This window comes from Podarcis filfolensis, assembly GCF_964270895.1.
Source record: "Podarcis filfolensis genome assembly, chromosome: 16".
In the NCBI taxonomy this organism is placed as follows: Eukaryota; Metazoa; Chordata; class Lepidosauria; order Squamata; family Lacertidae; genus Podarcis; species Podarcis filfolensis.
In genome coordinates, this window is record NC_139620.1 from 15,090,408 (window position 1) to 15,118,232 (window position 27,825).

General features: G+C 42.6%; 1 protein-coding gene and 1 long non-coding RNA gene across 6 annotated transcripts; one reads left to right on the forward strand and one right to left on the reverse strand.

The window, feature by feature from the left end:
• Positions 1 to 1,084: 1,084 nt before the first annotated feature.
• Positions 1,085 to 18,705, reverse strand: LOC310752202. Its single transcript, XR_014542866.1, has 2 exons — positions 18,593 to 18,705; positions 1,085 to 10,474 (listed from the first exon to the last, which is right to left on the reverse strand). It is a non-coding gene; the product is annotated as an uncharacterized lncRNA (long non-coding RNA).
• PRRC1 (proline rich coiled-coil 1) lies at positions 13,306 to 27,396 on the forward strand. Of its 5 annotated transcripts, none has more exons than XM_083592033.1 (9): positions 13,306 to 13,656; positions 15,360 to 15,482; positions 16,896 to 17,300; positions 18,724 to 18,890; positions 19,814 to 19,916; positions 23,548 to 23,711; positions 24,103 to 24,206; positions 24,682 to 24,784; positions 25,826 to 27,396. In XM_083592033.1, the coding sequence occupies exons 2-9, from the start codon at positions 15,380 to 15,382 to the stop codon at positions 26,033 to 26,035; spliced, it is 1,359 nt and encodes a 452-aa protein (XP_083448159.1). In that variant the 5' UTR covers positions 13,306 to 13,656; positions 15,360 to 15,379; the 3' UTR covers positions 26,036 to 27,396. The 5 variants fall into 5 exon arrangements, with proteins under 5 accessions (XP_083448159.1, XP_083448160.1, XP_083448156.1 ...); XM_083592034.1 differs by having other exon boundaries at positions 13,375 to 14,106; XM_083592030.1 differs by having other exon boundaries at positions 13,378 to 13,656; positions 23,548 to 23,715; positions 24,107 to 24,206.
• Positions 27,397 to 27,825: the final 429 nt, after the last annotated feature.

Sequence of the window (27,825 nt, forward strand, 5' to 3'; positions counted from 1 at the left end):
AAATGCAGATTTGAACCAGGTCTCCCTGACACTCTAACCACTGCACAACAAAGCCTCTCCATTTTATGCACATTTATGTTCAGATGGGCCCAATCCAACAGGCTCTTCTGTTGTCCTTATTTGCCATGGGCCTCTGCCCCATAGAAGGCACCTGCACTTACTGCCGAGTAAACACACTTAGGATTCATGAGGCGTCAAATGCCAAGAGGAGGAGGAGACTTTTAAAGTCTGCCCTCCATATGTTGTGCATACCATGGAAAATTCTCTGTTGGTGGAGGCCTGTATACGTGGGCATCCTGCCTTTCCTGTTGATCCTGTATCTCTAATACTCATTTATTATATATATTTTAAAAATCTCATTACATCTTTGTGTTAGGCACTTTAGTGATGCAGTGGTTGTGATCACCAGTCTACAACTCAGGGAGACCTGGGTTCAAATCACCACTCCACAAAGCCGACACTGCCGCTTGGCCCAGCTCCACAGGGTTGTTTTGGGTCTCGAAACATGGAGGTGGCCTTGCAGCCTGACTTGTGCTCTTGAAACAAAGGAAACAAAGGCTAGATAGACAAAACCCAGCAAAGCTAGGTTGTGAAAACTAATTCAAAAAGGTTAATATAGTCTTGCAAACTTGTTGCAGAGAGGAAGTCAGTTTGGCATTTTGTAGCTAGGTTAGGGATGAACGCAGAAAGGCAATGGGACTGCTTCTCACTCCAGTATACAATTACTGTATATACATGGGAACAGGCCAACTTGGGCAACCCTAGTTTATTAATTTACAGAATCACCTGGGTTGAGCTGGCACTGACAGGAAGGCCACCTTAACAAAAGGATGAAGAAAGGAGCAGTAAGAAGTGTAATTAATTATTTCTGGAAAGTATTAATTTTGCAAGGAAATGCTAATTTAACACCACAGCTTTGCAGAGAACACACATTTAAAACGAGCACATTATATCTATTCTGTTTAATGGTGCCAGGAACTATGTTTTGTGCTTATTATGACTGTTGGCCAGCGGAAGGAGCAGCCAACGCAAGTGAGTGAGACTGTCCCTGGCTATAAATAGAGGTCTCCGCCCCTCTCTTGTCAGAGGTGTAGGGAGCGCCAGGCAGATAGGACTTATTCTGGTGATTGGGAGAAGAGAAAATGGGTTTAAAAAGGAAAATAATAACATAGATGAGTTGCTTTTTAAACTATAACTAATATTTTTTCATAGTAAAATGAGAATTTTATGCTACTAAAATATTAACTATAGTTTATATTTTTTATTAAAAAGATTGGAGTTAATAAGGCATCTGATCCTAAAAATCATTAGGACAGGCAATAATTTAATTAAAAAGAGAATGGAAAGCAAACAGAAGACTGAAGAAGAACTAAACCTTTAAAAATCAGGGGAAACGGTTAATTGTTGGCAGATTATGGGCTTTTAAAAGTCCCAAAAGAAAAGGCAGGTAAACAAAACTTAACTGAAAACTAAGAAAAATATAAAGATGAAGATTTTAAAGAAAATCAAGAAAAAGAAAATATTTGAAGATAGAAATAAAAGAAGATAGAGGGGGGAGCTATATTTACATTTCAAACTAATTGAGGACTAGTTTTGAATGTAAAAGTAGATGGCTCTGAAGTCTGCTTCAAGCAGAGTGCAAAATGAAGAGAAGATGGCAGGCTTTTGTTTTAAAAGGCAACTAGAGAGAGGCCTTTCCATCTGAAGAAAGGGTTAGGCTTTTGTTGCTGAAGGTAGAAAAACCAAGACTGGGAAGACTTGGAAGAGAGGAAGGAGCCATAGAAGATAGAAGGGTAGAAGGCAACTTAGAAGAGGATCCAGGAAGAGAGAAAAGGGAGGGAAGGAAAAGGAGCAAAATCTGTAACAACTGTGTCTGAAAAGGATAGCAAAGAGGAAGGAGGAGATGAAAAGGACAGAGATTTGTAATTGTTTGCAGCCATTTTGTGGCAGCTTCTCCTCAAGGACTTTGTGAAAGATGTTCTTTTTCAAAGGGATGCAGTGGGAAGGATTTCCTTAAAATATAAGGTGTCAAGGACTAAAATAAGCATCTGATACACCAGCCTTAAAATGGGTTGGCATCTGACACCTAATTCTGAAGTTAGGAAGAGTCGTTTCAGCAGCCAGTGCAAATTGGTGAAGCTAGAAAAGATACCGAAAGCATTGAGAAAAAAAGCAAGAAAACTCCTGAGGGAAGAGCCTTACTTAGCTTTAGATCAAGAATGAAGGAGCAAATATGCGGTGAAGACGGTGAACTTCTCGGTAGTTGGTAACCTAATGGGAAGGCTCTGTAATCTTAGTTTTCCTTGTCAAGGGCTGTTTTGTGGGGTGCGGGGAGCAGGGGTGTTGGTGTTGTAGGTTTCTCTCTTTGCAGGCATAATTGCGCCCGTTGTCTGTTGCCGAGAAGCTATTGCTGAGAAGCTAACAGGCAGTCTGCACGTGCTTCGTTTCCGTCCCACCGGTTCCTGAGGTTAGCGTTTTTTCCATCCAGCCCCGAGAATGGTTAGCTAGCATCTGCAACCCTCCCCAGAATGAGCGAGTCGAGAACCTGGTGGACAGACAGAACACTGCAGGTAGCAGCAGCAAAAGCACCCACAGAAAAAGGGGTGAGAGAAACCAGCCTGTTGGACTCCTGTTGCGGGCCTCCCGTCGAGGGAGGAGGGTAGGCACCCAAATCTTGTTTAGTTTTTGTCCCTTCAGGTGTGTTTGTGAATGTAGATCTAGAGGATTCCCAATGTTCCAGTATTGATAATTAACTTAAAGCAAAGGAAGGAAGCCTGTTGAGAATGATTCCAGTGTGGGGGAAAACAGGAGCCTTTTTGAGGAACATCCTGCTGATGGCAGCGCTTAGAAAAAGAGGTGGCCACCTCTTGGCACCTGGGAAGGAGCAGCAGCCACTGGAGAGGAGCTTTTGCTTAGAGCAATGTCCAGTCGAGGATCCTGCCGGGGTCAAATTGCATGTTTTCTCTTTGGAAAGTGCTAAGTATACAACCTTCTTGACAATCAATCATGCTAGCCTTGATGGGGGGAGTGGGGAATGCACTGGGGAGAGGGATAAACACCCGCTTCATTCTAGCCTCTTTGCAGGTACTGTAGCGTCCCCAGGTGGCTTGGTTTAGAACTGTAGTCCTGCAGTATTGTGGCAAGGTCACCACCCCAGAGGCTGGAGCTCTCTTTGCCTAGGAAGAAAGGACAGTGCTTAAAGGTGGCGTTTGTGCTGGAGCCCTGGTCGTTCAGCCACTCCTTTCGGAAGAGCTGGGAACTTGAAAGCTAAGTTTTCCTTAGGGGGCTAAAAAGCAGAGAATTCTCCAGCGTCAGTGTATCATGTGGAAGGGGCTGTCTGGTTGGACGGGGGCGGGGCAGGTTTTAGGGAGGGCATGGGGGATGATAACTTGTTCTCGGATTCTTTTCCCAGGATAATCGTAACGTTAGGCCTGGAAAAAAATAAGATTATTAAGCTTCTAGACTGGCAAGTACTTCTCGAAATATTCAGAAAAGACTTTCCTTCCAAGTAATGGCCAATACTCATGGAAAGGTCTCTGTGAATCCCTTGGGTCCAAAATGAACAGAGCTGCTTCTCTTGCATTCCCTCTAAAGGGCAGGAGAAGAAAACAACTTGCAGATATGGAGGGTCTTTGCGGGGGAGACCTGCTTAGCTAAGAGTTGGCAGGGGTGGGGTTGAACTCTTCATGCCTTTAGTGGTTTGTGGTTTTCTTTTGGCATTTTTTGCAGGTGCTTAATATGTCTTAATGCCACTGTAGAGGCTTCAGGGAGAAAGGAGGAGCTTAATGATCCTGGTGTGGGATTCCTTCTGATGGTAGCTTGTATAATTTTTCCAAGTAAGATTCTGCTTTGATTGCTTTGTCTTGTGTATGAGTTCCAAGTCTAGGAATTATTTGCATTGATGAACATTCTTGCGTAATGAATTCTGTAACATACTGAAAACAATTCAACGTTAACAATGACAAGACTTAAACAGCTCGTGTAAGCAGATTAATGATTAAGTCCTACCATTAAAACGGAAAAAAGATTGTCTAATGCTCATAGTTCAATATGTGTCTTTGTCTTCTACGGGCGGTGGGGGGGCTTGGTAGGGAAACATTTCTTGTCTAGCCCTTTTTCAGATCCGTCTTCAGAATACTAGCCTCAAGGAGCCTGAGAAATACAATGCCTCATAAGCAGAGGGAGCAGCTTCTTGGTGGAGGATAAGTAAAGGCAGAACCATCTTATGCTATTACTCCTTTGATTGATGGAAAAAGTCCCAGATGTTAAACAAGTGAAAGTCCAGTGCCAACCAAGGGGGGAAAACCCACAAGGTCATAAGCAATGAAGCAGGCAGATTGGAAGTGTGTGGATTGAGTGTGAAATGCCATGATGATATTCTGTGAAATTCCCAAAATCAATGCAATGAGGAGGAGGAGTTGGCATTAAAGCAGTGAGAGAGATCCCATTTCTTCAGTGTGGGAGCAAAATTGAAAAAGAATCTTCAGGGGAGCGGCAAATAAGCTTTCTACCAAAGTGTGATGCCCATTATTTGATACGCAATATTGCTAAATCTTAATGGAATTGGAAGAGAGAATAATGCGATGTTGAAATATTCCTAAATCTAAATGGAAACGAAGAGAGAATAATGCAAAGCCACGCTAGTGTTGGATCAAACGTGTGTTGGAAAGGAGAGGAGGCGCCTTGTGCTGTTGTCCTTCTTTACCTCAGACAGGTGCTCAGCACTCCTAAGGAGAGGAAATGTGCTTCGTTCCATCGGGGAGCTGTATAAGCGAGCAGGCATCTGTTACAGATAAGTTTTACCTATTCTGCCAGAATTGCATGTCAGAAAGGTGGGTGGCTTCATCTTTCCAAGTTGTGGTAGGTGCCGGAGTCATTTGGATCAGCCCTACTGGCTGCTTGCTAACCACGCTTCTTGCTGGGTTGCCTGTGGCCCCCAGTTGCCCTCAAAGGGGGAGCTACAGCTCTACTAATCTGATGATCATGCTTTCTGTTATTTCCTGGGTGTCTGGGCCTCGCCTTGCCCACTTGATAGGAGCAGACCACTATAGGTGGCGCATCCCTGCCCTTTAGAGGGTGTATTCAATGCCAGTCCAATCACAGAAGCATGCAGCAGAGAGCAAAGTAATGGTAGCATTCAAAGCACTTGTGCAAGACCTCCTAGAGGTGGCACATTAATACACTTGCAATAAAATGACTAAAGTACTCCAAGAATAGGAAGTTGTCGTCTTTGTTCTTAAATAAACCATGCTGCTGTTGATGTTGCTGTTGTTGGTGAATCGCTCTCGGGTTGTTTGGTGGGGGTAGGGGGGCATTCTTGTTGTTCTTTCAGACTCTTTCTCCGTGAACACCCCCGTCTTTATTGGACAAGCACAGAAATTGAACGGAAGACTGGTTCTCTAAATCAGGCAGGAAATCTTTGCAGCCTATTTTTCCTCCTTTCCCCATTCCACTGAGGCAGATGGTAGATCCAGGCACTTGGCATACAGAGGTCTTGTAACTAAGGAATATGATCTGACCAAGGGAGGAGTTCTAAAATGCTTAAAACTAGACCAGTGGGGGAAAACACTTAGCGGTTTGGGGTAAGTAAATGCCTAAGTTCACATCTTGCAGCTGAAGAAGCTGTGTTCTTCCCAGAACTTGAGCCTTGGCAATTTTACCAGGCAAAAATCCAGACACAGGAGGAGGACAGAATTAGTACAAGTGTGTACGTCTGTGTACTTTAAACTAAAGATTAACACTTGTTGGTCTTGCCTAGCATTGCCTATGTAGAAACTTGCATGCCCCTTTGATATGCTTGCCATCCATCTCCTGTAGTGCTAGCGCTCTCATCTCTTTCCAGTTAACAACATGCAGGGCTGGGCTGAGGGGGGTGATATGGGGGCAACTGTTTCAGTGTCTTGTTTCAGAGGCTTCATCTCATAATGCCTAGACCCTAACGCACCATTTGTGAAGCTGCTCAGGATGATGACTCTCTCCTGTTGCCACATTCTCTGTGCGCATGTGAAGGCCTTTGCAGTGAGTTGACTGACGCTCGTACACTTAACAGCTGTTCTGACTTGATCACCTTGGGGGTGGCGGGAGGGGCTCACATTGTCCCAGCTCTTCTTTTTTGCAGACTTCACAGAGAGAAGCGTGTCTGAAGCAGATCTGTTCAGTTGGCAAGTAATAAATGATGGCAGTGTGCTTGATCTGCTTGCGTAGAGAATATGAATCTGCCTCCTTTCCCTTGTGTGGAGTAGTGATTGTTGAAGGAGAAATAAATCGCTGAGTGACAAGATGCCTGTGGTTTGAAAGGAGCTCTTGAATCCGATGTCCAGTAAAAACCCTGCCATGTAAACGCTCGTTGTATGACTGAGAGACACGTGCATTTTGACTGTGCTGCTTTAGGTAACCTGCTGTTTTGTTCTTCTTTGGCTGCTGGGGGAGGGGGCGAGGGTACTGAAGCCTTTAAGTCTCTTCCAGATGCATCTTCACATCTCACAGACACCAGAAATAAAACCCTTCCAACCCAACAAACCATCAAGAAGCGAACATCACATTCCACCAGTTAGTGGTCGTATTTTCTGTGCAATGCTTTTGTGTGGGTCTCTCCTTTTTCAGTTTCCTCACAGTTTTGAGCAACAGCACACAACACCCCAATAAAGCCAGCTCTCCTCGAGGAGCCACAGAAGTCATGGCAGTAAGAAACAGTTGTGGTCAAAGCACTTTTGTATGGGATGAGTGGGAGGGGGCTGGTGACAAACCAGTGTCTCTAGATTGCTTTTCACAGACCAGTAGAAGGAACTGCCAGACACAAGAATTCACACTTCAATGGACAAAAGAACAGGTGAACCACATTTTCTCTCTTTTCACAGCAGGAATCATGAAGCCAGAATGTTAAGAGACTGGGAAGTTTGTAATGCATCTTCCCGTTCTGCCTCTGTAGGTTCAGCTTCATGCTGAAACACCAATCACAATGGGAGTAAATACTGTATGTCAATTCCATCCTTAACGGATGCTTGAGGAAATGGTGGGTTGAGACCCGATAAGCTTTAACAGCCGAAAGGGATCCCCACTGAAAGAGGAGCTTCATGCTCCAAAGCCTCTCCAGACACCTTGTAATGCGTAGTTGGAGTGGAGGCAGAACTAATGGCAAAGAATTGAAGAACCTCCTGAGAAGACTGGCTTGCCCAGTGTCATTGGCAGGATGGGGCCCTTTGTGATAACTCTGCAATGGGCTGGCAGAATTGCCACCAGTCTATAAGGTGTCTGTGGCCATGGTGGTGCTAACACTGAATCATGGCCATCTTGGAGTTTTTTAAGTCACTGACTTGACAAGTGCTTGAAGAGGTTTTGTGGGGGGTGGGATTATGCCGCAACCCGCTTTTCTGCTAAGAATCTTCCAGGAACAGCTATTGCGCACATAACTCAGCCAACACAAAGCGTTGACTCCATACTAAAGCCTGGATCCTCTCCAGTACTTCTGTTCTCAAGGTAATCCCTTAAAATACCAATTTCAAAACCAGAGCTAGCAATCGGCTTGTTTGGCCAGTAACCTCTCACTCCAAAGCTAACATCGCAGTTGAAGGAAGGTAACTACTGAAACCCTTGACGTTATCCGAGAGCAAAATACTGATGATATGACAGGCACAGACTCTGAACAAGTAAACATCTAAATGCTGTATGATAAAAGCAGTAACCAGCGGTTGTACGTGTTGTGATCGTGAGACATAATGGGTGGGTACCATATGCTTAGCTAGGCAGATTTCCAGTTGTGATCCACAGAGTGGCATTGGGGAGGGTGTTGCAACTCTTGTGCTAAGACTCTTTCAGGTCGCAATCAGGGAGTAGTCAGAAGCGGAAGCTTTATGAAGCAGATTTCTTCAAATCTCCAAATCTCTCTTAAGGTTTTTCTTTTCCTGAGAGAACAATCTTGTGTTTTCTCAGGTTTTGCTTTTCACCTTGCTGCATTACAAAAAAAAAAAGCAAAAGACACTGGTGGTCGGCACTCCTGGTTTCCAGGATGGGGTTCAAGTCCCTGCGGTGTCCTTGCTTGCTTCCAATGCAACTCCTATATGTTTCATCTCTTTCTTTTCCTTCACTGCCTTAATTGCATTCCATCCTCTAAAGCCTAAATGTTGTATGATTTTACTGAGGTTTGATCAGTGATAACTAGGATTTGAAACCTAACAACTGATGCAGCTTGGCTTTTGCTGTGAAGCTGCTTCCCTAATGTCTTGGTAGGCTGTATCATGTGGACCGTTCTCAACCTAACTTTCCATCCACTGGTAAGATGAAGACTGATTCTGTTTAAGAAGATTCCACATGCATCTGGTCTATTTGCATTCCAGATGCTACTGGGAGCATCTGGTAGGGGGAGTGGCAATTTTTCTGTAGAGGTAACAGCAAAGTTTCCTTAAATGGGAAATTATGCAGAGATTGGTATGCAGTTCTAACCTGTGCTTTTCTTTAAGAAAAAGTGTCGGTACTCGCCATGAAGTTGTTATATGCCACAGTTTTAAACAGTACTTCTCTAGAAAAAGGAGGTGCCAGTACAGTATACCCTTGAGTACCCCCAGAAAAAAACACTGGTTCTAACAGTGCCTGAATAATAGTTTACCAGTCCCCCACCATATTCTTGCGGAGAAACTGGTAACGTGGGTTAGAAAATGTTACTGTTAGGTGTTTTTGTAGCTGGGTTGACTGAGCATACCCAAAGTGTGCTCACCAAATGGTTCCTTGTTATCCTGGAAGAAAATGACAAGTAGGGTGCTGCAGGGTTCTTTTGTGGGCTGATGTTCAACATCTTTATAAATGACTTGGATGAAGCAATATAGGGGATGCCTATCAAATTTGAAGATGACACCAAAGTAGGGGTAGCTAATATCTCAGAAGATAAGAGAAAATTGAATCCTGATTCATAACAGATTGAGCAACAGGACCAAAACTTAACATAATTTCAACTGAAATAATTTCAGCAATTACAAAATTTTAGGGTTATATAATTAGGCTGGAATACAGTATGGGGTACAACTGGCTTGACAGGGAGTACACATGAAAAGGATCTGTGTCTTAATAGACCACGTGCTTAACATGAGTCAACAGTGTGATGCAGCACCAAAAAATAGCTAATGCAGTTCTTGACTGCATCAACAAAAGTAGTGTCTAGATCAAGGGATTCTATTCTACCTTAGTCAGACCCTACCTGGAGTCTTGTGTCCAGTTCTGGATACCACAGTTTAAGATCAATATTGGCAAGCTGGAACATGTGCAGAGGAGGGTGACCAAGATGATCTTGAAACCAAACCTTATGGGAGTTGGGGATGTTTAGCTTGCAGAGAGGATAAGGCGGCATAAGGTTATTGAGGAATAGCCATGAACATAGGCTTCCAGAGTAACTGCTAACTCATTTACCCTAACAGGCCAGCATGGGTGTTCCAGCTGCAAATGACAAATAAGATGAATGGCCTTACAGCAGACAAAATGAATGCTAGTGTTGGAAGCGACCCTGAGGATCATCTAGTCCAACTTGCAGGAATATGCAGCTGTCCCATACAGGGATCAAACTTTCAACCTTATCATTATTAGTACTATGCTCTAACCAACTGTGCTATGCAGACCTGTTGATGTCTTTGCATTGTTTGGTGTGGGAGGAAAATTTAGTGTCTTTGGTTGCTTTGGTTCCAGTGGGCTAGATGAAAATTGGGGGTTGGTGTCCAAGTATCTGCTTCAGACTGTCCTTTAGTTTTCACCACACATTTGAAATCTTATGTGCCTTGTGTACGTGCCTGTGACATAATGTGTGTTACTGCTTTGAAATAAAATTGGAATAAATTCTTAAAATCGTCTTGTCATTTTTGTGATGAAATGCATCACGTAGTGTTATACAACAATTTTTCCTTTTAATTAATTGATTCATGTGTTCTGTTCAGTCCTATGTTCTGTTTGGGACTCTGAATAGTTCCAGCTCCATATCCCCATGATTTAGAAGAGCCTTGGCCAGCATGGTTTCCTCTAGAAATTGTACTGTTTAGATTTCATGTTTTGGAGTGGGATAGAGTATTCATACGTTGCCAACAAAAATGCTAATTGTTCTTCCCACATCACTATCCCAAACCTCCCTACCTTCCTTTGCTGGGAAGAATCCAACAGCCAGACCAAAAAGTCTTGAGATCAAACCCATAATCAACTCTTAATAGGTACAGAAAATGAGAAGGAGCATAAACCCTTTTAGGCCATGGGTTCCTGAACTCTAGCTCATTCAGGTGCTCTGTGGCATGTTTGAAGTTGTGAGATTGAAGATGTGGGGGAGGGAGGGGAGAGCACATCCATCACAGTAAATGCATTAATTTTAAAATAGCTTTTATTTCATTTTGTTGTAAGAGTTTGGCTTCTATGGCATTTGAACAGTAATGCAATAAAATAAGATTTAGAAGAAATAAAAAGAGACAATGGAAATAGTTTTAAACCATGCAGATCTGGCACACCACAACTGCAACAGGCAAGCAAATATTTACGTGGTTGGCCAAGACCCCCAGCAATTTTCAAGCAGTCTGTGAGGGAAAAGATTGGGAAGCACTGATTTAGGCCCACCAGATGTGAGATGTGAGGAGGGTGGGGCAACTGTTGGCCCCTACCCACACCTTTTATAGGCTGTTTGCCAACCATGCCCTATCTATTGCTTGTGAGTAGTCCTAAACCAAGTTAAATCTATCCCATAAATCTTTTATATTTTAAATGTTTTTATTAATGCTTAGGTCAACATAACCATATAACCCACCAAAGAACATCACAACATTTTAGTCATAACCTACAAAAATAGAATTTATAATGTCCTAAATGTGTGTATTGGCTCAGTTCAATAAATGTCTTTTTCTGAGGTGGGAAACATTTAGGGAATCTGAAAAATATTCAGGCAGAGCAAGCACATTCTGTGGGTTTTTGTGTGTGGTTTTTATAGTAATATATTTTTTTCTTTTGATTTTTTTCTTTTTTCTTTAATTTGTTAACTGCCATTCATCTGAAGATCACTGGGTGGTTCACAACATAAAAATAAAACATGAAAACACAAAATGCATACTAAAACAAAAATGGAAGCAAAACAAACCAATAACCCTGTTCTCAAAGTCATATTTAGAAGGCCATAGAATGTTGATCAGGCCAAGGCCTGGTGGAAGAGAAACATTTTCACCTGGTGCCTAACTTTTTGGTTTTTTGAAAAATAAGTCATTCGGACCCCATGAAGCAAGTGAGTAATAAAACTAAACCAATTAACTGGCATCAATTGCTTCTAACATTCTGGGATCCTGCTTGGGTTATTTTTTTATTTATTTACTCAAGCAGCTTCAAGGGCTCCAATCTAACACAATTGTGATTATTTTATTGAATTTATATCCCACTTTCTCTATGGAGCTCTAAGTGGCTTATATGGTTCTCCCCCTCATTTAATCCCAACAACCCTGTGAGGTAGGTTGAGAAGTTAAACACAGATCTCCAGAGAAGGCTCTGCTGGTGCCTCTGTTGCAGAATTTTAGGCTCCCTCTCCCCTAGATTTACATAAAATACAGCGGTACCTTGGTTTCTGAACTTCTCTGTTGATGAATGTTTTGGAACCCGAACACTGAAAACCCGGAAGTAAATGCTTCCATTTTCGAATGCACCTCAAAAGTCGAATGGCTTCTGCTGCATGTTTTTCCATTTTCTCATTTGAATTTGCTGACAGCCCTTTGCGCCTCGGTTTTCAAACATTTTGGAACTTGAAGTCTTCTGGAACAGAGATTACATTAAAGAACCGAGGTACCACTGTATTGGATTTTGGGGGACTCTTGCAGATCTGGAAACTGTTTCGGTGTTGCCATGAGTCTTGCTGTTATCTCCTGTTGCTCATTTTATTCTTGTTTTTTTTTAGATTTCATGTTTATGCTCTCAATAATGCAGAACAATGCAAATGCTTTTAAACACTTATTGTAAAATGGTAACAGAACTTGCATTATTGAATAACATACATTAAATATCATAAATAAAAAAATACAATGTGATCCCATTACTCAGTTACCAGGGGGTAAGCCCCACTGAACTCAGTTGGTGGAACTTACCACAGCGGCTGTGTGCACACTGTATATTTAAAGCACACAACTTCCTTCAAAGTGCCCTAGGAGCTTTCGTTTGCTGCTCACAGAGCTGCAATTCCCAGCACCCTTAAGAAACTACAATTCCTAGGATTTTTTGGGAGAAGCTTGTGAATGAATATACCAGCCTTTCCCAACCTGGTGCGCTTCAGATATTTAGACTACAATTTTCTCCTGCCCCAACCAGCATGCTATGTTGATGCAAGCTGTAGTCCAAAAGATCTGGAGGGCACCAAGCTGGAGGAAGCTTTAGTACACCGTAGTTAAGTAAAACAAACTCGAAACAAATGGGGCTTCAAGGCCCATTTAGAAGGCAGCACTAAAGCCTTTTTGCCGGCCTTTTGAAGGATTTTAACAGTGACATCCTATACATACCAACTAAAAACAAGTTCACTGAGTTTAAATGGGCCTTAGTCTCCAGTTAAGTGCATAAAGTGCTATTTATTCTAGTCCACATTTTAGTGTAGTGTTCTTTTTAAACAGGGATTTATGCCATCTGCCAGAAACACCCTTCTGTATTCTGCAGACAAGTCTAAGGTTGCCATAAGTCTGGAATTTCCAGGACATAGCCAGCAATCAGCCGTTGGAAACAGTGTCTGGGTGGAAATCACTTAAAAGTCTGGGGAAAACCCAGATGTATGGCAAAGCGATGGAAAAAAACAGGGGAAACAGCTCCAAAAGCTTTAAAGCACTATTTTTGGGTTAGGCTTCCCCAAAACAATTTTGGTGGTTTCAAAAAAAAAAAAAAAGCTCAAGAAATTTGTGCGCACTAGGAATATTTTACTTTTTGAAATAGGGCAACCCTAAGCAAGACTGGCTAGGCCAGTAATTAAAAACTATCTCACCATACTGCCCCCCCTTCCACAAACTCAAAAGCAATGATTTTAATATTTCTTATAACTGAGCAGGGTACAAAGTTTGGGTCTCTGTCTCATGACATCCCCCCCTAAACCACTAAATGACAAAAATAGGGGAAGAAAAGTGGGCAAACGAAATTATAAAACAAAAGCTTTTGTTGGATGATACTGTCTTAACCCTGGAAAAACCCTATAAATTCGGTATATTAGAATTATTAAAGGAGATAATTGAATTTGGAAAATTGGCTAATAATAATAATAATAATACCAACTAATTGAAAAAAAAAACCCCGTGAAACCAGCAGGTGCGATGAAGGGAACCAAGCCTCCAGCGAGGTTCGCCGCGGCGGAGAGAAGCGGAGGCGGCGCGAGCCTTTCCCGCCCCGCGGCTGCTCCTCCCCGCTGCCGCAGCGAACGTGGCAGGTCCCCAGGAGGAAGAGGAGGAGGAGAGAGGAGGTGGTTGCTGTTGCGGCTGCCGCTGAAGCCGCCGCCTCCCCGGTCCCGCCTCCCGCCATTTTGAGTCCCCGGAGCCGGGAGAGCGAAGAAGAGCTTCCCCCTCGGGCGGGCTGTGGGAGGCCGCGGCGGCGACCCCTTTCCTCCCTACCCGCCACCGCTTCAGTGAGGCGAGGAAAAAGGGGGCTGGCGGGCGGAAGCGTACGCGTGAGGGACTGAGGTGCTTTTACTCTTAGGTGGGTTTTGTTTTTGTTTTTATTACTACCACTATTAGTGATACGGCTGCTGCGGCCGTTGCCTGTAACGGCCACGCGAGCAAGGGCGACGGGACGAGGGAGGAGAGGGAGGGTCGTAGAACGGAGAAGAAGAGCTTCTCCGTTAGTGAGCGGGGCGCAAAGACGTGGCAGAACAGATGCCGGTGCGCGCGTGCGCAAGGCAAGCGGCCCCCCGGTGCATGGCGGGAAGTGTAGTTCTTTAAAGGCGACCTTCAAACACCCACCCCCGCATCCTTCAGCAGTGTACAAAGGACCAGGGTGGTGGAGTGGGGGACAGACGGACCCTGCTGTTGAATTGCAATTCCCATCGGCTCCAGCTTGGACAGTTGTCAGGGACGATGAGGATGATGGGAGTTGTAGTCTCAACGCCTGGAGCCTCCAGTTCCCCGCCCTTGTACAAAGGGAGCCAAGGTGGGAAGGGTGGGGGAGATTGCTTCTCACTTCCTTGCTGGTTCCCCACCCCACCCCGCCAGCAGTGGTGGTTGGTTGTTAGACAGTAGAAGGCCCAGAATTCATACCTGACCCAAATGGGTGGTTGAGTGCTCAAGGTGGGCACCCCATCCTCCCAATTCCATCCTCACAACAGCCCTGTAAGGTAAATTAGGCTAAGAGAAGGTGAGTTTTGCCCCAGGTTATCACAACAGCTCTGTGAGGTAGGCTAGGCTGATGAAGGATGCCTGGACTAAATATTCCTCTCTCCTTCCCCCAGACACCATACCCTCCAACATTTTTCTGATGAAAATAGGGACATCCTAAATAATAATAATTGGGACGCGGGTGGCGCTGTGGGTTAAACCACAGAGCCTAGGACTTGCCGATCAGAAGGTTGGCGGTTCGAATCCCCGCTATGGGGTGAGTTCCCGTTGCTCGGTCCCTGCTCCTGCCAACCTAGCAGTTCAAAAGCACGTCAAAGTGCAAGTAGATAAATAGGTACCGCTCCAGCGGGAAGGTAAACAGCATTTCCATGTGCTGCTCTGGTTCGCCAGAAGTGGCTTAGTCATGCTGGCCACATGACCTGGAAGCTGTACGCCATCTTCCTCGGCCAATAAAGCAAGATGAGCGCTGCAACCCCAGAGTCAGCCACGACTGGACCTAATGGTCAGGGGTCCCTTTAAATAATAATAATAATAATAATAATAATAATAATAATAATAATAATAATAATGGTCTACCCCTCTGACTGGGTTGCCCCAGTCACTCTGGGTGGCTTCCAACATACATAAAAACATAATAAAACATTAAACAACGTCCTTATACGGGACTGCCTTCAGATGTCTTCTAAAGGTTGTATAATTACTTATCTCCTTGGCTTGAGGGTCACACAAACTTATCTTCAGAATAACCCCTTCAGAATTTTGCTGAGAAGCTTCTCGACTATGTGTATTATAACTTTTATTGTTGTCCATGCACCCACACTTTAAATCCTAATTATCAGGCACCAGGTTGGAAAAAATTGCACCAGCTGTTGTTCTTCTGTGTGTCTGAACACACTGGAAGTTCAGACACCTCTGAGTCAGACTTTGAGTACTGACATATTTTAAGTACTGACAGAGGTTTGGCCTACTCCTGGTCCTGTAAATTGGCAGTTTTAAGCAGCCAGTACTAGATGTACACGATGCAGCAGCTGTTTGTTTCATTTCAATCCAATTTCTCTGTCTTTCCAGCTCTGTGTTGCTGAAGGAAAATGATGGAAGAGAGTGGGATAGAGACGACTCCACCTGGAACTCCCCCACTGAGCACAGCAGGGGCGGGGCCTGCACCCACTACCACTGCCCCAGTCTCATTAGGTATAAGTGTTTCATCAGTGACTAGTCTTGTTTGTTCACATGGGGGTTTTTCCTTTTAAATTTAGTAGTTCTGAGTCAGTAAAAGGAAAGGTTGCAGTTCCTTCTGTTTGACGAAAGAAGAGCTCCTCTTCTGGAAGGGACTCTTTTCCAGTTGAGAGTCCTGTTGGACGTGGGGGTGGAGGGTTTTTTTGCTAGCCCCTTTTGCAGTCCTACCTTTCAGTCTGTTCTGGAGGGTCTTGCAAACATTCAGAGCAGCATTTTAGGGGGCTGCAAGGGAAGAAGAGATTGGCTAGAAGTAATCTGTCCCCCCACTTTTTGGTGAGCATCCCATGAGGGGAACTCTGCTCAGGAGAAATCTGGACCCAGCCCAATAAGCTTTTCCACACTATTTTTAAAGTATTTAATTTGTTGCTTATTTCTAGTATTTCTAACTCACCTTTCACTAGCTGGTCCCAGGGAGGAATAGAACGAGAAGTCAAGAAAGCTGTGACTATATAAATATATGTGTAGGTGGCAGACAGCTTTATACTTTATTATTTGTCCCTCCCAACAGCTCCTTAGCTGACACAAAGAGTTTGAGCAGATGCTAAGAATTACATTTCTTGCTTATGAAATTGTGCTGGGGTATCAGACATTCATTTTAGGATACGGGGGGAATAGCTGGTTTATGGGCCGATGTTGGGACATCAAAGCACCTTGCGTTATGAGGTGCATGTCTGAACCCACATGCATGCCCACATGTGCATATGAACCCAGCATACACCATTGACAGGAATGGAACCACTGATACACACCCACCCATGGCTAGAAAGCAGAATTCAAGATACATCTGCATTTGGGAAAGTGTACGCATGAGATGCTGCTCTCAGCCAAGTGCTATCTTACATGCCATGTCTTGCCAGATCAAAGTCAGAGTGGTAGTTTAGTTCAAAAAGTGGATTGAGCTTAGAAAAGGTATTTCAGAAGGAAAGGAGGAGCTCTTCTAACTTCAAGGGTCTGGAGCTTTTGCTTGCTGCCAGCCACACTAATTAATTGGGGAGGGTTTTCATTTGAGCTTAAAGTGTCACTTAAATTCATGCTAACATTTCAATCCAAGGACCTGCTTCAATTGCATTTTAAAACATATGCCGTTTGATCTCTAAATTATAACTTCGTTGGTTGAAAATGCTTGATATTTGCAGCTCAGTAATAAACCTTTGCTTTCTCAGGAAGAGCTGGCTATGCATTGTTAATCATTGACTTCTTACCTGTTGGGCTATTTCCTTACTATAAATTATTTGCTAATCTGCTACAAATATAATATGTTTTAGTTCTATTGTTCTGCTGCAGATCTTTAATTTGTATTATTCTAAAAGTTTAAAAAAGCCCCTCTACTAAAACTTGCCTTCTCCTTTTCCTCTCTCTTGCCCTCAGCCTTAACTCCTTCCCTCCCTCCTCCCTCCTCTTTTCCTCCTTCCCAAGCACCATTTTCCTCGCCTTTGCCATCTGCAGTCTCCTCTGTTCCATCCATGACGACATCCCCGGTGCCTTTGCCTTTCGTGCCTCCCATGGCCCTTTCAGCGGGAGCCTCCCTTGGGACCTCGAGGCCACCCATGATGACACCGCCAGTCGCCTCGTCCCCTTTCAGCAGCCCCCGTCCCCAGTTCTCGTCCCCTCCACCCCTGAGTTCAACTCCTGGCCCTGTGCTTTCTGCCCCTCCCACTGGTCCTCCCATATCAGGGTTTTCTATGGCATCGACCCACGACATCACCAAAGGCCATGCGGGACGAGCACCACAGACGCCCCTGATGCCCTCGTTTTCTGCACCTTCAGTTACTGGTAATCATAGCGTTTTTACTTGGCTTTTTAAAACAAGAGTTTATCTATATTGGTTGTTGTTTTACCGAGGAAACCAGTACTGATTCTTTACCAGGAAATGCTGGGTGGTTCCAAATGGTTTGGGGCTAGCTCCTGCACCCTTGCCCTACCTTGCGTGGACCTTGACCAGGAAATGCATATCTATGTAGGCCACACTCACGTGGGTTGCCTTCCTTCCTCCTTTTTATTTTTAAATGCTATTTATTAAAAGTTCTCTGCGCTGCTTTTCAGTTATGGAAAACCAAAGCCATTCACATAGCGATAAAACATAACAATGTCCAAGAAAAACAATTGTCAATAACATCAGTAAAATCATCACTGATTTATATAATAATAATAATAATAATAATAATAATAATAATAATAATAATAATTTATACCCTTCCCATCTGGCTGGGTTTCCCCAGCCACTCTGGGCAGCTCCCAACAGAATATTTAAAACACAATAAAACACCAGAGACCAGTAGTAAGGGTCAAAGCAAGCCTGTGTCTTCAGTTGACTGTGAAAACACCCAACAGTTGTTGATCACCTGTTCTCATTGTGGAGACTGTTCCACATTACAGGTTCCACAACAGAGAACACTCCCTCTCCACATACACATCAGATGGAGCTATGTGGGTCACGGTATGGTCAGAATGGCCCCATCTGTAAGACCAGTGTCTTACCTGGTCTTACAGATCTAACCTGCTCCCAAGCTGTTTTCAGCCACTTTTTAAACCCGCAAACATTGTATTGCAAGTGTGAGGTTGACTTCTAGGCTGTGGGATATATACAGCCCTTAGGACGTTCCCCAGCCCACATTTCCCCCTCCCTCCTCTCACACCAGCTCTCCTCAGGTACTTTAGCCAGGCTGGAAGGTGTTATTGATAACATCGGAATGGCTTGTTGATTAATTAAGCAGTGTGATATTAGATGATCAGCACTTCGTGAAATTCACAGCATGGGAAGTCACCCAAAGATATAAAATTCGGCATTTATATTTGGCTTTTTTATTGTATTGTAATTTGGAATGTTTTAATGTGGTTTTTATTGAATTATTAAATTGGAAAACTTAATAAATATTATAATAAAAAGCAAGATATTATTGAACTGTGATAATGCCTCTTGCTTGCCAAGATGGAGGTTGGAAAGAGGCCTGTGTGAGGGTTGAAACTGCCACTAGTTTTACGTGGTCAGAATGTGGCAGTCTCTTCCATTGTACAGTTACCTCCAAACTCAAATTGTGTCTTTAAACTGGTAAAGGTCTTTCGACATAAACAGGTTTTTTTCTGGAAAACTGAAGATGTGCAGTATTGTTTTAATTGTTGAAGAAGAAAAGGCAGGTTACAGCAGTTGTGAACCATAGTGGGTTATGCAAAACATTTCCTTGCTGTTGGTTTTCAGGTGTCTTCACCGGCCCGGCATCACAGCAGCCCTGTGGGCCACCCCCACTAGCACCTGGCTTTGGAGCAGGCTCTTCAATTACTTTCCCAGAGGAACACGAAGACCCCCGGGGAGCTGTCGTGCAGAGTGACGCATCTGCTGGAGGAGGACTATGGGGCTTTATCAAAGTAAGGCTGAAAAGCAAAGGTAGCTGTGCTGCTGGTCCATAAGAAAAGCCTCCAAACCACACAGTCAGACAATAGTTTCTTTGTGACCAAGCATATATTACAGAAGTGAGGCAGGTTTTTGAGTTCTCCAGATCCTTTTATCAGGCAAGATGCTACACAGAGCAGGAGGGGAGCGGGGAGTAAAAAAAAAAATTAGGCTGGGGTTGTAGCCATGAGAATAGAGTACCTTGGTTTACAACCATAATCCGTTCCAGAGGTCCATTTGTAAACCAAAACAGGTTGTAACCCAAGACGCGCTTTCGCCAACAGGGCTTCCCCAAAAAAATTGTCATTCAAAAAAAAAAGGGTTGTAATCCAAAAAAAGCTTGCAAACCAGGACACATACTTCTGGGTTTGACATGTTTGTAATCCAAAACATATGCAAACCAAGACGTATGCAAACCAAGGTACCACTGTAGTTTTTAGACTGTTCTGAGTTTGAGCACATGGTGTTGGGGCACAGAGAGATATTGAGAGTGGGGCCAGCATGCATGCCCTCACTCTCTCTGCTTGTGTTTTGCATTCCCTGAGCTGGCGTAATATATTTACTTGTATAAGATATTGACAAGCCGCTCTTCACCTCAGTAGCAATCCCAGGGCCACCCTCAAAGTAAAAAATGCCGCACCCTCCAACATTTCTCTGACGAAAATAGAGATGTCCCCTCTTAACATTTCTCCGATGAAAGTAGGGATGTCCTAAGGGAAAGCAGGACATTTCTGGATCAAATCAGAAACTGGGATAGCTTCTGAAAATCTGGGACTGTCCCAGGAAATTAGGGACACTTGGAGGGTCTGAAATACAACATCTGCAAGAAGCAAATGACTGAATCAGGCATAGCCTTGAGAGCAAAATGAGCTGAATGAGTTGTGCCTTTTCCCTGCAGGGTGTGGCGGGGAATCCTGTGGTGAAGTCCGTGCTGGATAAAACCAAGCACTCAGTGGAGACAATGATCACGACTCTGGATCCTGGCATGGCTCCCTATATCAGTAAGTGAAGAAAGCCTGTGGGCCTTGGGGGGTGGACAGCATGCAATTCGTCCTACTTAGGGCCCTCACAAACGTAGGCTGCAGCAAAACCTCTCTTTTGGGGTTGTTGGTTGATGAGACATTGTCTCTCTCTTTTTTTTAATAAGATATTTATTAAAGTTTTTTTTAAAAAAGTACAAAAAGCAACATAAAAAAACATCTTTTTAAACAAAACAAGATGAAATACAAAAAAGAAAAAAGAAAGAAAAAAAGAAAAAAAACAAAGAATTAATATCCATTTAAACAAAGAAAAAAGTCAAGAAAAAAAAAGAAAATACATCAACTCTTCCCATTTGTTTTCTTTCATTAGCTTATTTCCTTGACCTCCTCACACCTCCCTTTTTTGTATTCTAGGTCACTTTTCCATTTCAGCAAATCCTTTCCCTCCTTTCAAATTTTTGTCCCGTAAATTTATCTTGATATTAATATAACTTTACTTTCCCTCCTTTCACCAATTAACAGTCTGTTTTTTCCTAAACCTTTATAGCATTCCTGCTAAAGTCACATATATTCATTCCAACATCATTCTAATATTCATTAATTTTGCAGTATTTCTGTAAATAGTCTTTAAATTTCTTCCAATCTTCTTCCACCAACTCTTCTCCCTGGTCTCGGATTCTGCCAGTCATTTCCGCCAGTTCCATATAGTCCATCACCTTCATCTGCCATTCTTCCAGGGTGGGTAGATCTTGTGTCTTCCAATACTTTGCAATAAGTATTCTTGCTGCTGTTGTTGTAGCATACATAAAGAAAGTTCTATCCTTCTTTGGCACCAATTGGCCGACCATGCCCAGGAGAAAGGCCTCTGGTTTCTTCAGAAAGGTATATTTAAATACCTTTTTCATTTCATTATAGATCATCTCCCAGAAAGCCTTAATCCTTGGGCACGTCCACCAAAGGTGAAAGAATGTACCTTCAGTTTCTTTACATTTCCACCTTTTATTATCGGGCAAATGATAAATTTTCGCAAGCTTGACTGGTGGCATGTACCACCTGTATATCATTTTCATTATATTCTCTCTTAAGGCATTGCATGCCGTGAACTTCATACCTGTGGTCCATAACTGTTCCCAGTCAGCCATCACGATATTGTGTCCAACATCTTGTGCCCATTTAATCATAGCAGATTTCACCGTTTCATCCTGAGTATTCCATTTCAACAGCAAGTTATACATTCTTGACAAATTCTTAGTTTTGGGATCTAACAGTTCTGTTTCCAATTTTGATTTTTCCACCTGGAAGCCAATTTTTTTATCCAAATTATATGCCTCCATTATCTGATAATAGTGAAGCCAATCTCGCACTCTATTTTTTAATTTTTCAAAACTCTGCAGTTTTAATCTGTCTCCCTCTTGTTCCAAAATTTCCCAATATTTCGGCCATTTGGCCTCCATATTGAGCTTTTTCTGAGCCTTCGCTTCCATTGGTGACAGCCACCTTGGGGTTTTATTTTCAAGCAAATCCTTGTATCTTATCCAAACATTAAACAGTGCTTTTCTGACAATTTGGTTTTAAATGCTTTATGTGCTTTGACCTTATCATACCACAAATATGCATGCCACCCAAAAACGTTGTTAAAACCTTCTAAATCCAACACATCAGTGTTCTCAAGAAGCATCCATTCTCTCAGCCAGCAAAAAGCGGCTGATTCATAATAAAGTTTTAAGTCTGGCAGGGCAAATCCACCTCTTTCCTTATCATCGGTTAATATCTTATTCGAGGTTTCTTGCCCTGCCAGACAAATCTAGAGATATCTCTCTGCCACTTCTTGAATCACTCCGTTTTATCTAATATTTGCAATGTTTGAAACAAAAACAACATCCTTGGCAATACATTCATATTTATCGCAGCAATTCGGCCTAGCAATGATAACTTCAGGTTTGACCATATTTCTAGATCCTTTTTCACTTCCATCCAACATTTTTCATAGTTATCCTTAAACAGATTCACATTCTTGGCAGTCATATTAACCCCTAGGTATTTCACTTTCTTAACCAGTGTTAACCCTGTCTCCTTCTGAAACCTTTCTCTCTCCATCACTGTTAGATTTTTCTCTAAGACTTTAGTTTTCATCTTACTCAACTTAAATCCCGCTACTTGTCCGAATTCTTGAATCAATTCCAGTACTCTTTTAGTACTAGATTCTGGCTCCTGTAATGTCAATACCAAATCGTCAGCAAATGCTTTCAGTTTGTACTGTTTAGCTCCAACTTGTATACCTTTAACTATTTGGTCCCTTCTAATCATGTTTAGAAGAACCTCCAGGACCGATATAAAAAGCAATGGAGAGATTGGGCAACCTTGTCGTGTTCCTTTCTCTATCTTAAATTCTTCCGTCACCACATTATTCACAATTAATTTGGCCTTTTGTTCTGAATAAATTGCACCTATACCATTTTCAAAACCTTGACATTGTCTCTTTCTGTTTCTAATTGATGGATCACAATCTCAGCTCCTCCTGCAAACATAAGGCCACACAGCCAGTGGAGGCATTTTGCAGATTTGTCAAGTGCATCTTCATAGCAATACAAGCTTCACTGATGTTGCTACCGGTGTGTTTTGAAGAGTGAACTCATAAAGGAAGTTACAACGGCCGCTAATTTTATAGTATTGGGTATCTAGTGGCGGGACTTTTTGGGAAAGGGCTCCTCCCCCATGAAAAGCCTCTAGTTAAACAGGACCAAAAACTTGTCTAAAGTAATCGTGTGCTTCTCTTAGCAAGCCACGTAGAGAGAGACCACGTTGTACATAAGTGTTGAAGGCTGACATTTAAAAAAGTTGTAGCAGCCAATGGCTGCATATGGTTTTGTGATAAGTGAAAGTGTCTAGCTGGCCTCCTCCCAGCCTTATGTGCTCCCCCACTCACCCATCTTTCTCATACATGGTCAGGAGAAGAATGGTGGGGGGGGGGATATTTTGCTTCCACTTTCAGTTAACCACAGCTTGGCATGTCATTCAGACCTAGAACAGTCATCAGTCTTATCTATGGTTAGTTTAAACAAGTTGGCTTCCTGAAGCCATGCTTTGAAGTTGGTTTGTTTGAAGGTAACCATAATGAGGATTAACAATTGGTCTAGATGACCTGACAAACAGCATTGTGGAAGCTTCCAGACTCTTGGCCATGCAGGAGGTGGGGGAGTGGGTAACCCCATATGGAAGTCACTTATTCACATCTCACTAAACCATAGCAGAGCACGATGCAGGGCTTTTAGCATGGCTGCAGCTGTCCTGATATGTACCTGCTATCTGCACCTTCGAGAAAAGAATTGAAGACATTTTTGTTCTGTCAACACCTAGACTGGTGTGTGTGTGTGTGTGTGTGCCATGAGTGTCTGCATTGTATAGTTTTTTTTAAAGTTAGTTGCTGCTGTCTGCTGTTTTCTGTGCCATTTTAAATATATATAGCGCATTGCCTTGAGACGTGTGTGTGAAAGATGACAATAAATATGCACCCTGGTTCATCTCCAGATAATTGCTTTGCCAAGAAAAGGGAGGGATCCTGACTGGCAAGCACAAGTTCTCTCCCACCCCAACCCACGGTCTGAATGTATCTGCCTGTATAGGATTATGTTTTAATGTTTTTTTGTTATAGAATCTGGGGGAGAACTGGACATTGTTGTCACTTCTACTAAAGAAGTCAAGGTTGCTGCTGTAAGAGAAGCTTTTCAGGAAGTGTTTGGAATGGCCACAGTTACAGGAGAAGCTGGGCAGTCCAACATTGCACCACAGCCAGTTGGCTACGCAGCTGGATTGAAGGCGAGTTGCCGTCGTTTCCTGGAGATTTGTATCACTTTTGTGATATTTTTAAAAATAATTTAAAATGTGTCTTCACTTGTTTCATACACAACAACGTAGCACCTAATAACTCTTTGGCAATGTTTTCTTTTTCACACGACTACATTTTATAATCTACAAAAATGAAATAAAGCATAATCCATTTTTATAAAAGCACAAAATAAGGACTTGGTCACTAAGGAACCAAAGACACACTGAGATTGCAGTTGAGTGTCCCATTTCCCTTCTGTAAACTTGAATATTTGTAGTTGGTTTACTTCAGGTCCCTGATTTTGCTTTTGGCTAAGATTCATCGCAAGCAGTAAGTCCTGAATGAGAGCTGTATTGACTGCTTCTTTTCCTTGCCCTTTAGGGAGCTCAAGAAAGGATTGACAGCTTGCGCAGGACAGGAGTCATTCATGAGAAGCAGCCTGCCGTGTCTGTGGAAAATTTCATTGCGGAATTGCTTCCTGACAAGTAAGGCCATTTAACATGTTACTCAAGATAAAAGTCAATTAGTAGACTTGTTGATACTCTAAACAGGAGCTGAAATAAGAGTTGTCTGCCTGTTGCAGTTGCTTGGTATAATTCACCCTCTTGTCCCTAGTGCTTAAAACTGGGCATAGTTTGCATAACCCATAATTAAATAATTCACTTTCAAGCATGGCCAGATCCTGCAATGTTTAGCAAGCAAAACCCTGCCGGAACAGACCTCTGACATTTTGTAATTAACTTCCTTAGAGTTTGGAACGTGACTATAAATTCTGGAACAAAAGTTAGTTCTTCCTTGTTAGCTTTTGGCTGGGAAAACTAAAAATTGTTTCCAAAGGGAAAGTGTTAGTGGAGGTGCCTTGGCTGCCTGCCTTTCAAAACTACTAAGCACTCTAGACAGTTAATACGCAGAATTCAGATTTAATATGATTTGATAATAACCTTTTTGTCACTGTAACAGGTGGTTTGATATTGGCTGCCTAATTATCGAGGATCCCATCCATGGCATTCACCTCGAAACATTTACACAAGCAACGCCAGTGCCTTTGGAATATGTACAACAGGTAAGTTTTAATCTCTAAGGGGCTGAATCCTTTTCCAACGCAGCAGGTTGGTAAAGCCTTTTCTAAGGGATGGTAGCCAAGAACCCCAGAAGATCACTCTAGGAGTTGTACACACTTCTAAAAACGATTGCCATTAAATTCTATCACCTTTAGTGTCTCTTTCATTGCATATATTTAAAAAAAAATGTGGATTACATTTGATTGATTGATATCTATACCGCTTAATATGTTGAACATTTGTGCGTGAGCTGGCAGTAAGCATTGGGGGAATGTTCCTTAAGAAGATGGTGTGTAGGCTGGAGGGCTTAGAAACCACAGCAAGTCAGCCTCATGCATTCTGAGGCACCTTTGAACATCCTGCACTGCCAGGAGGCTCAGAATCACAGAATTGTAGAGTTGGAAGGGACCCCAAGGACCATCTAGTCCAACCCCCTGCAATGCAGGAATCTTTTTGCCCAATGAGGGGCTCAAACCTGCAGCTCTGAGATTTAAGAGTCTCATTCTACCAACTGAGCTATCGCAGGCTCCTCATGTTTAGTGAGATTCCCCTTCTGATTTGGGCCCATTGGTTCCACTTCCACCCTCTGGAGCAACAGAAAGCAAATGTGAGAGCCTTCTAGCCGTCTCTGCTCCATGCTAAACGTACCCAGGTCTTTCAACCTCATCTCAGATAACCTAGTCATGGGCACTGATGGTGCTGTGAAAAAATGCCTATAATCTGCTGCAACTGAGTGAAAGTTTGGCCGATTTATTCCTGAAAAGGAGAAAATAAGTGTTCCTGTTGTCCCTTAGCCTGTTAAACCAGAGGTTCTTTTCACAACAAATTTCACTAGCAGCACTTTAAATTCTATAGAATTTCTATAGAACTTATAGCTGCTATAAAACTTTGACTGTTTCACTTGTTAAGTCAAATGCCAGCGGCAGTATTTATGCTTTTGAATGAACTTTGGACTATGGTGATATAGCTGTGGAGGAGGTTGAAGTTGCCCGGGTGCTTCTCCTTTTCTCCTGTACTCACTCCCGATTTAAATTATTTCACAGGCTCAAAGTCTAACTCCTCAGGATTATAACCTAAGATGGTCAGGTTTGTTGGTGACAGTGGGGGAAGTGATAGAGAAGCAATTACTGCACGTCAACAGAACGGATTGGCACTCTGCATTCACCGGCATGTCCCGTCGACAGATGATCTACAGCACAGCCAAAGCTATTGCAGGGATGTACAAGCAGCGTTTACCACCCAGGAGCATTTGAGAGGAAACGGACTCTGAAAATGACGCATTCCTTAAAAACTGGTGTTGAAAAGAAATGGTTGCATCTGTTCCATGGCCCTCTGTTGACGCCCCTCAGTTTTGTAATCTACATATAAAATGTAATTTTGTTTTAAAAGTGGTACTCTTTGGATAATGGAAATGAGGCATTCTTAGTCACATAATAAAATGGCCCCCAGAACCAGTAGGCATATTTATAGAGCAAGGTCAGAAAGCATTAAAATGTATTTCATTTCAAACACTAAATCAGGGATGGGAATCCTGATGCTGTTGGACTCCAAACTCCCATCAGCCCCGGCAGACAGCATGGCCAGTAGTCAGGGATGATGGGAGTTGCAGTCCAGAAACAACCGGAGGCCCCTCTCCAACATGTCCCCCACCCTTGAACCAAATGGGTGTTTGACAGACATTTTGGACTTTATTTAAGAGGCATGTTAGTCATTCACAGCACCTAGGATAGGTTTGGAATCCAAGGCCAGTCACTGGCATACGTGTTGCAGGTGTGGTCAGATTTGGTTAGGGTTTCAAAGAGGAAGCCGTTTGTAAAGTTCCTCTTTGCAGTCATCCTCCTTAACACCAGGGGGTCAAGAAGCAGACAAATGAAACCTATTTTCTTGGTTATATTTCACAGCAAAGAAAAATATCAGAAATCACCTAGCTAAGTGCCTTTTGCTGCATAAATAGGTACAAGGCTGAAATCGGTTAACTTTTACGATGCATCTTAAGCTATGGGCCATTACTGAGCAATTTACCTCCATCGCAAATGCTGCCCCAGATTGTATGCTCAAAATTGTGCATATTTATAAACTGCACAGAGTATTTTATAACTTTTTTTAAAAAAAACATTTTTCTGCCTTAAAATAAAAGTTTCTCAATTTCTACTACTTAGTCTTTATCTTTTGTAGATGCTTTCAAAAGACACTTTTATATAGACTAGTTAGCTAGTTTATTATATTTTTATCCAGTGAAAAATCTGTAGTTTTTCCAGTTAATATATTTTGGCTTGCCATGTAAAATCAGAATTAGATGTTGCTCCTGTAGGATTTTAATTATTCTTCTTTAAAAGGTTTTAATACTTCATTCATCACTGGACCTTTCCAAAAGCATGAGTATGGCCATGGTTTGATTCTGACAGAACAGAGTGTTTTTGGTGAGTTAGTGGGTATATAGGGAGAGAAAATCTTGCTATATTTATTTTGTGTTATCAATGCAACAGGGAAAACTCAACTAGAGAGAGAATGAGTACATCTTTTTCTTCACAAGCACCAAAAGTTCCATTCCTTATGTACCCTCTTGGAAAATCTTATGAGGGATGTATAAAAGCATTAAATATTTCATGTTCAATCAAGTCTGAGATTTTTCTTTAGGTTTACATTATCTCTGTCCATTGGCCAAGCTGGCACTTGAATTTGTTTACTCTTTCCTATCCATCATCATCTTGATCCTCTCCACATTTTTAATGTTTATAGACTTTATAGCCTGGCTTCCCATACATCAGAAAATTCAAGGGCATTAATAAAAGCTCAATAAAGGAAAATAACACCATTGGATGGCTCTTCTCTGGACTTGAAATGGAACTGTAACAGTATGTGTCTAAACCCACATACGTGTCCAACGTGTATTCTTACATATGCACACACCAACAGAGGGTTTGGGGTCTTTTGCTGGGGTTATGTGTAAGTTCATGAATGTGTTTCCCCCTATTCTTGCCTAAATAAAACTCCTGACACCCGATACTTTATTTTATTCTGGGCTGGGGATCATAAAGACCTT

What these genes read in the sequence shown, in the direction of transcription:
- PRRC1 (XM_083592033.1), top strand. Translation starts at nt 15,380, where the DNA reads ATGATGGAAGAGAGTGGGATAGAGACGACTCCACCTGGAACTCCCCCA. An exon ending in GCTACGCAGCTGGATTGAAG is followed by an intron (nt 23,712 to 24,102) that starts GCGAGTTGCCGT and finishes CTTGCCCTTTAG; the next exon opens with GGAGCTCAAGAAAGGATTGA. An exon ending in CTTTGGAATATGTACAACAG is followed by an intron (nt 24,785 to 25,825) that starts GTAAGTTTTAAT and finishes ATTATTTCACAG; the next exon opens with GCTCAAAGTCTAACTCCTCA.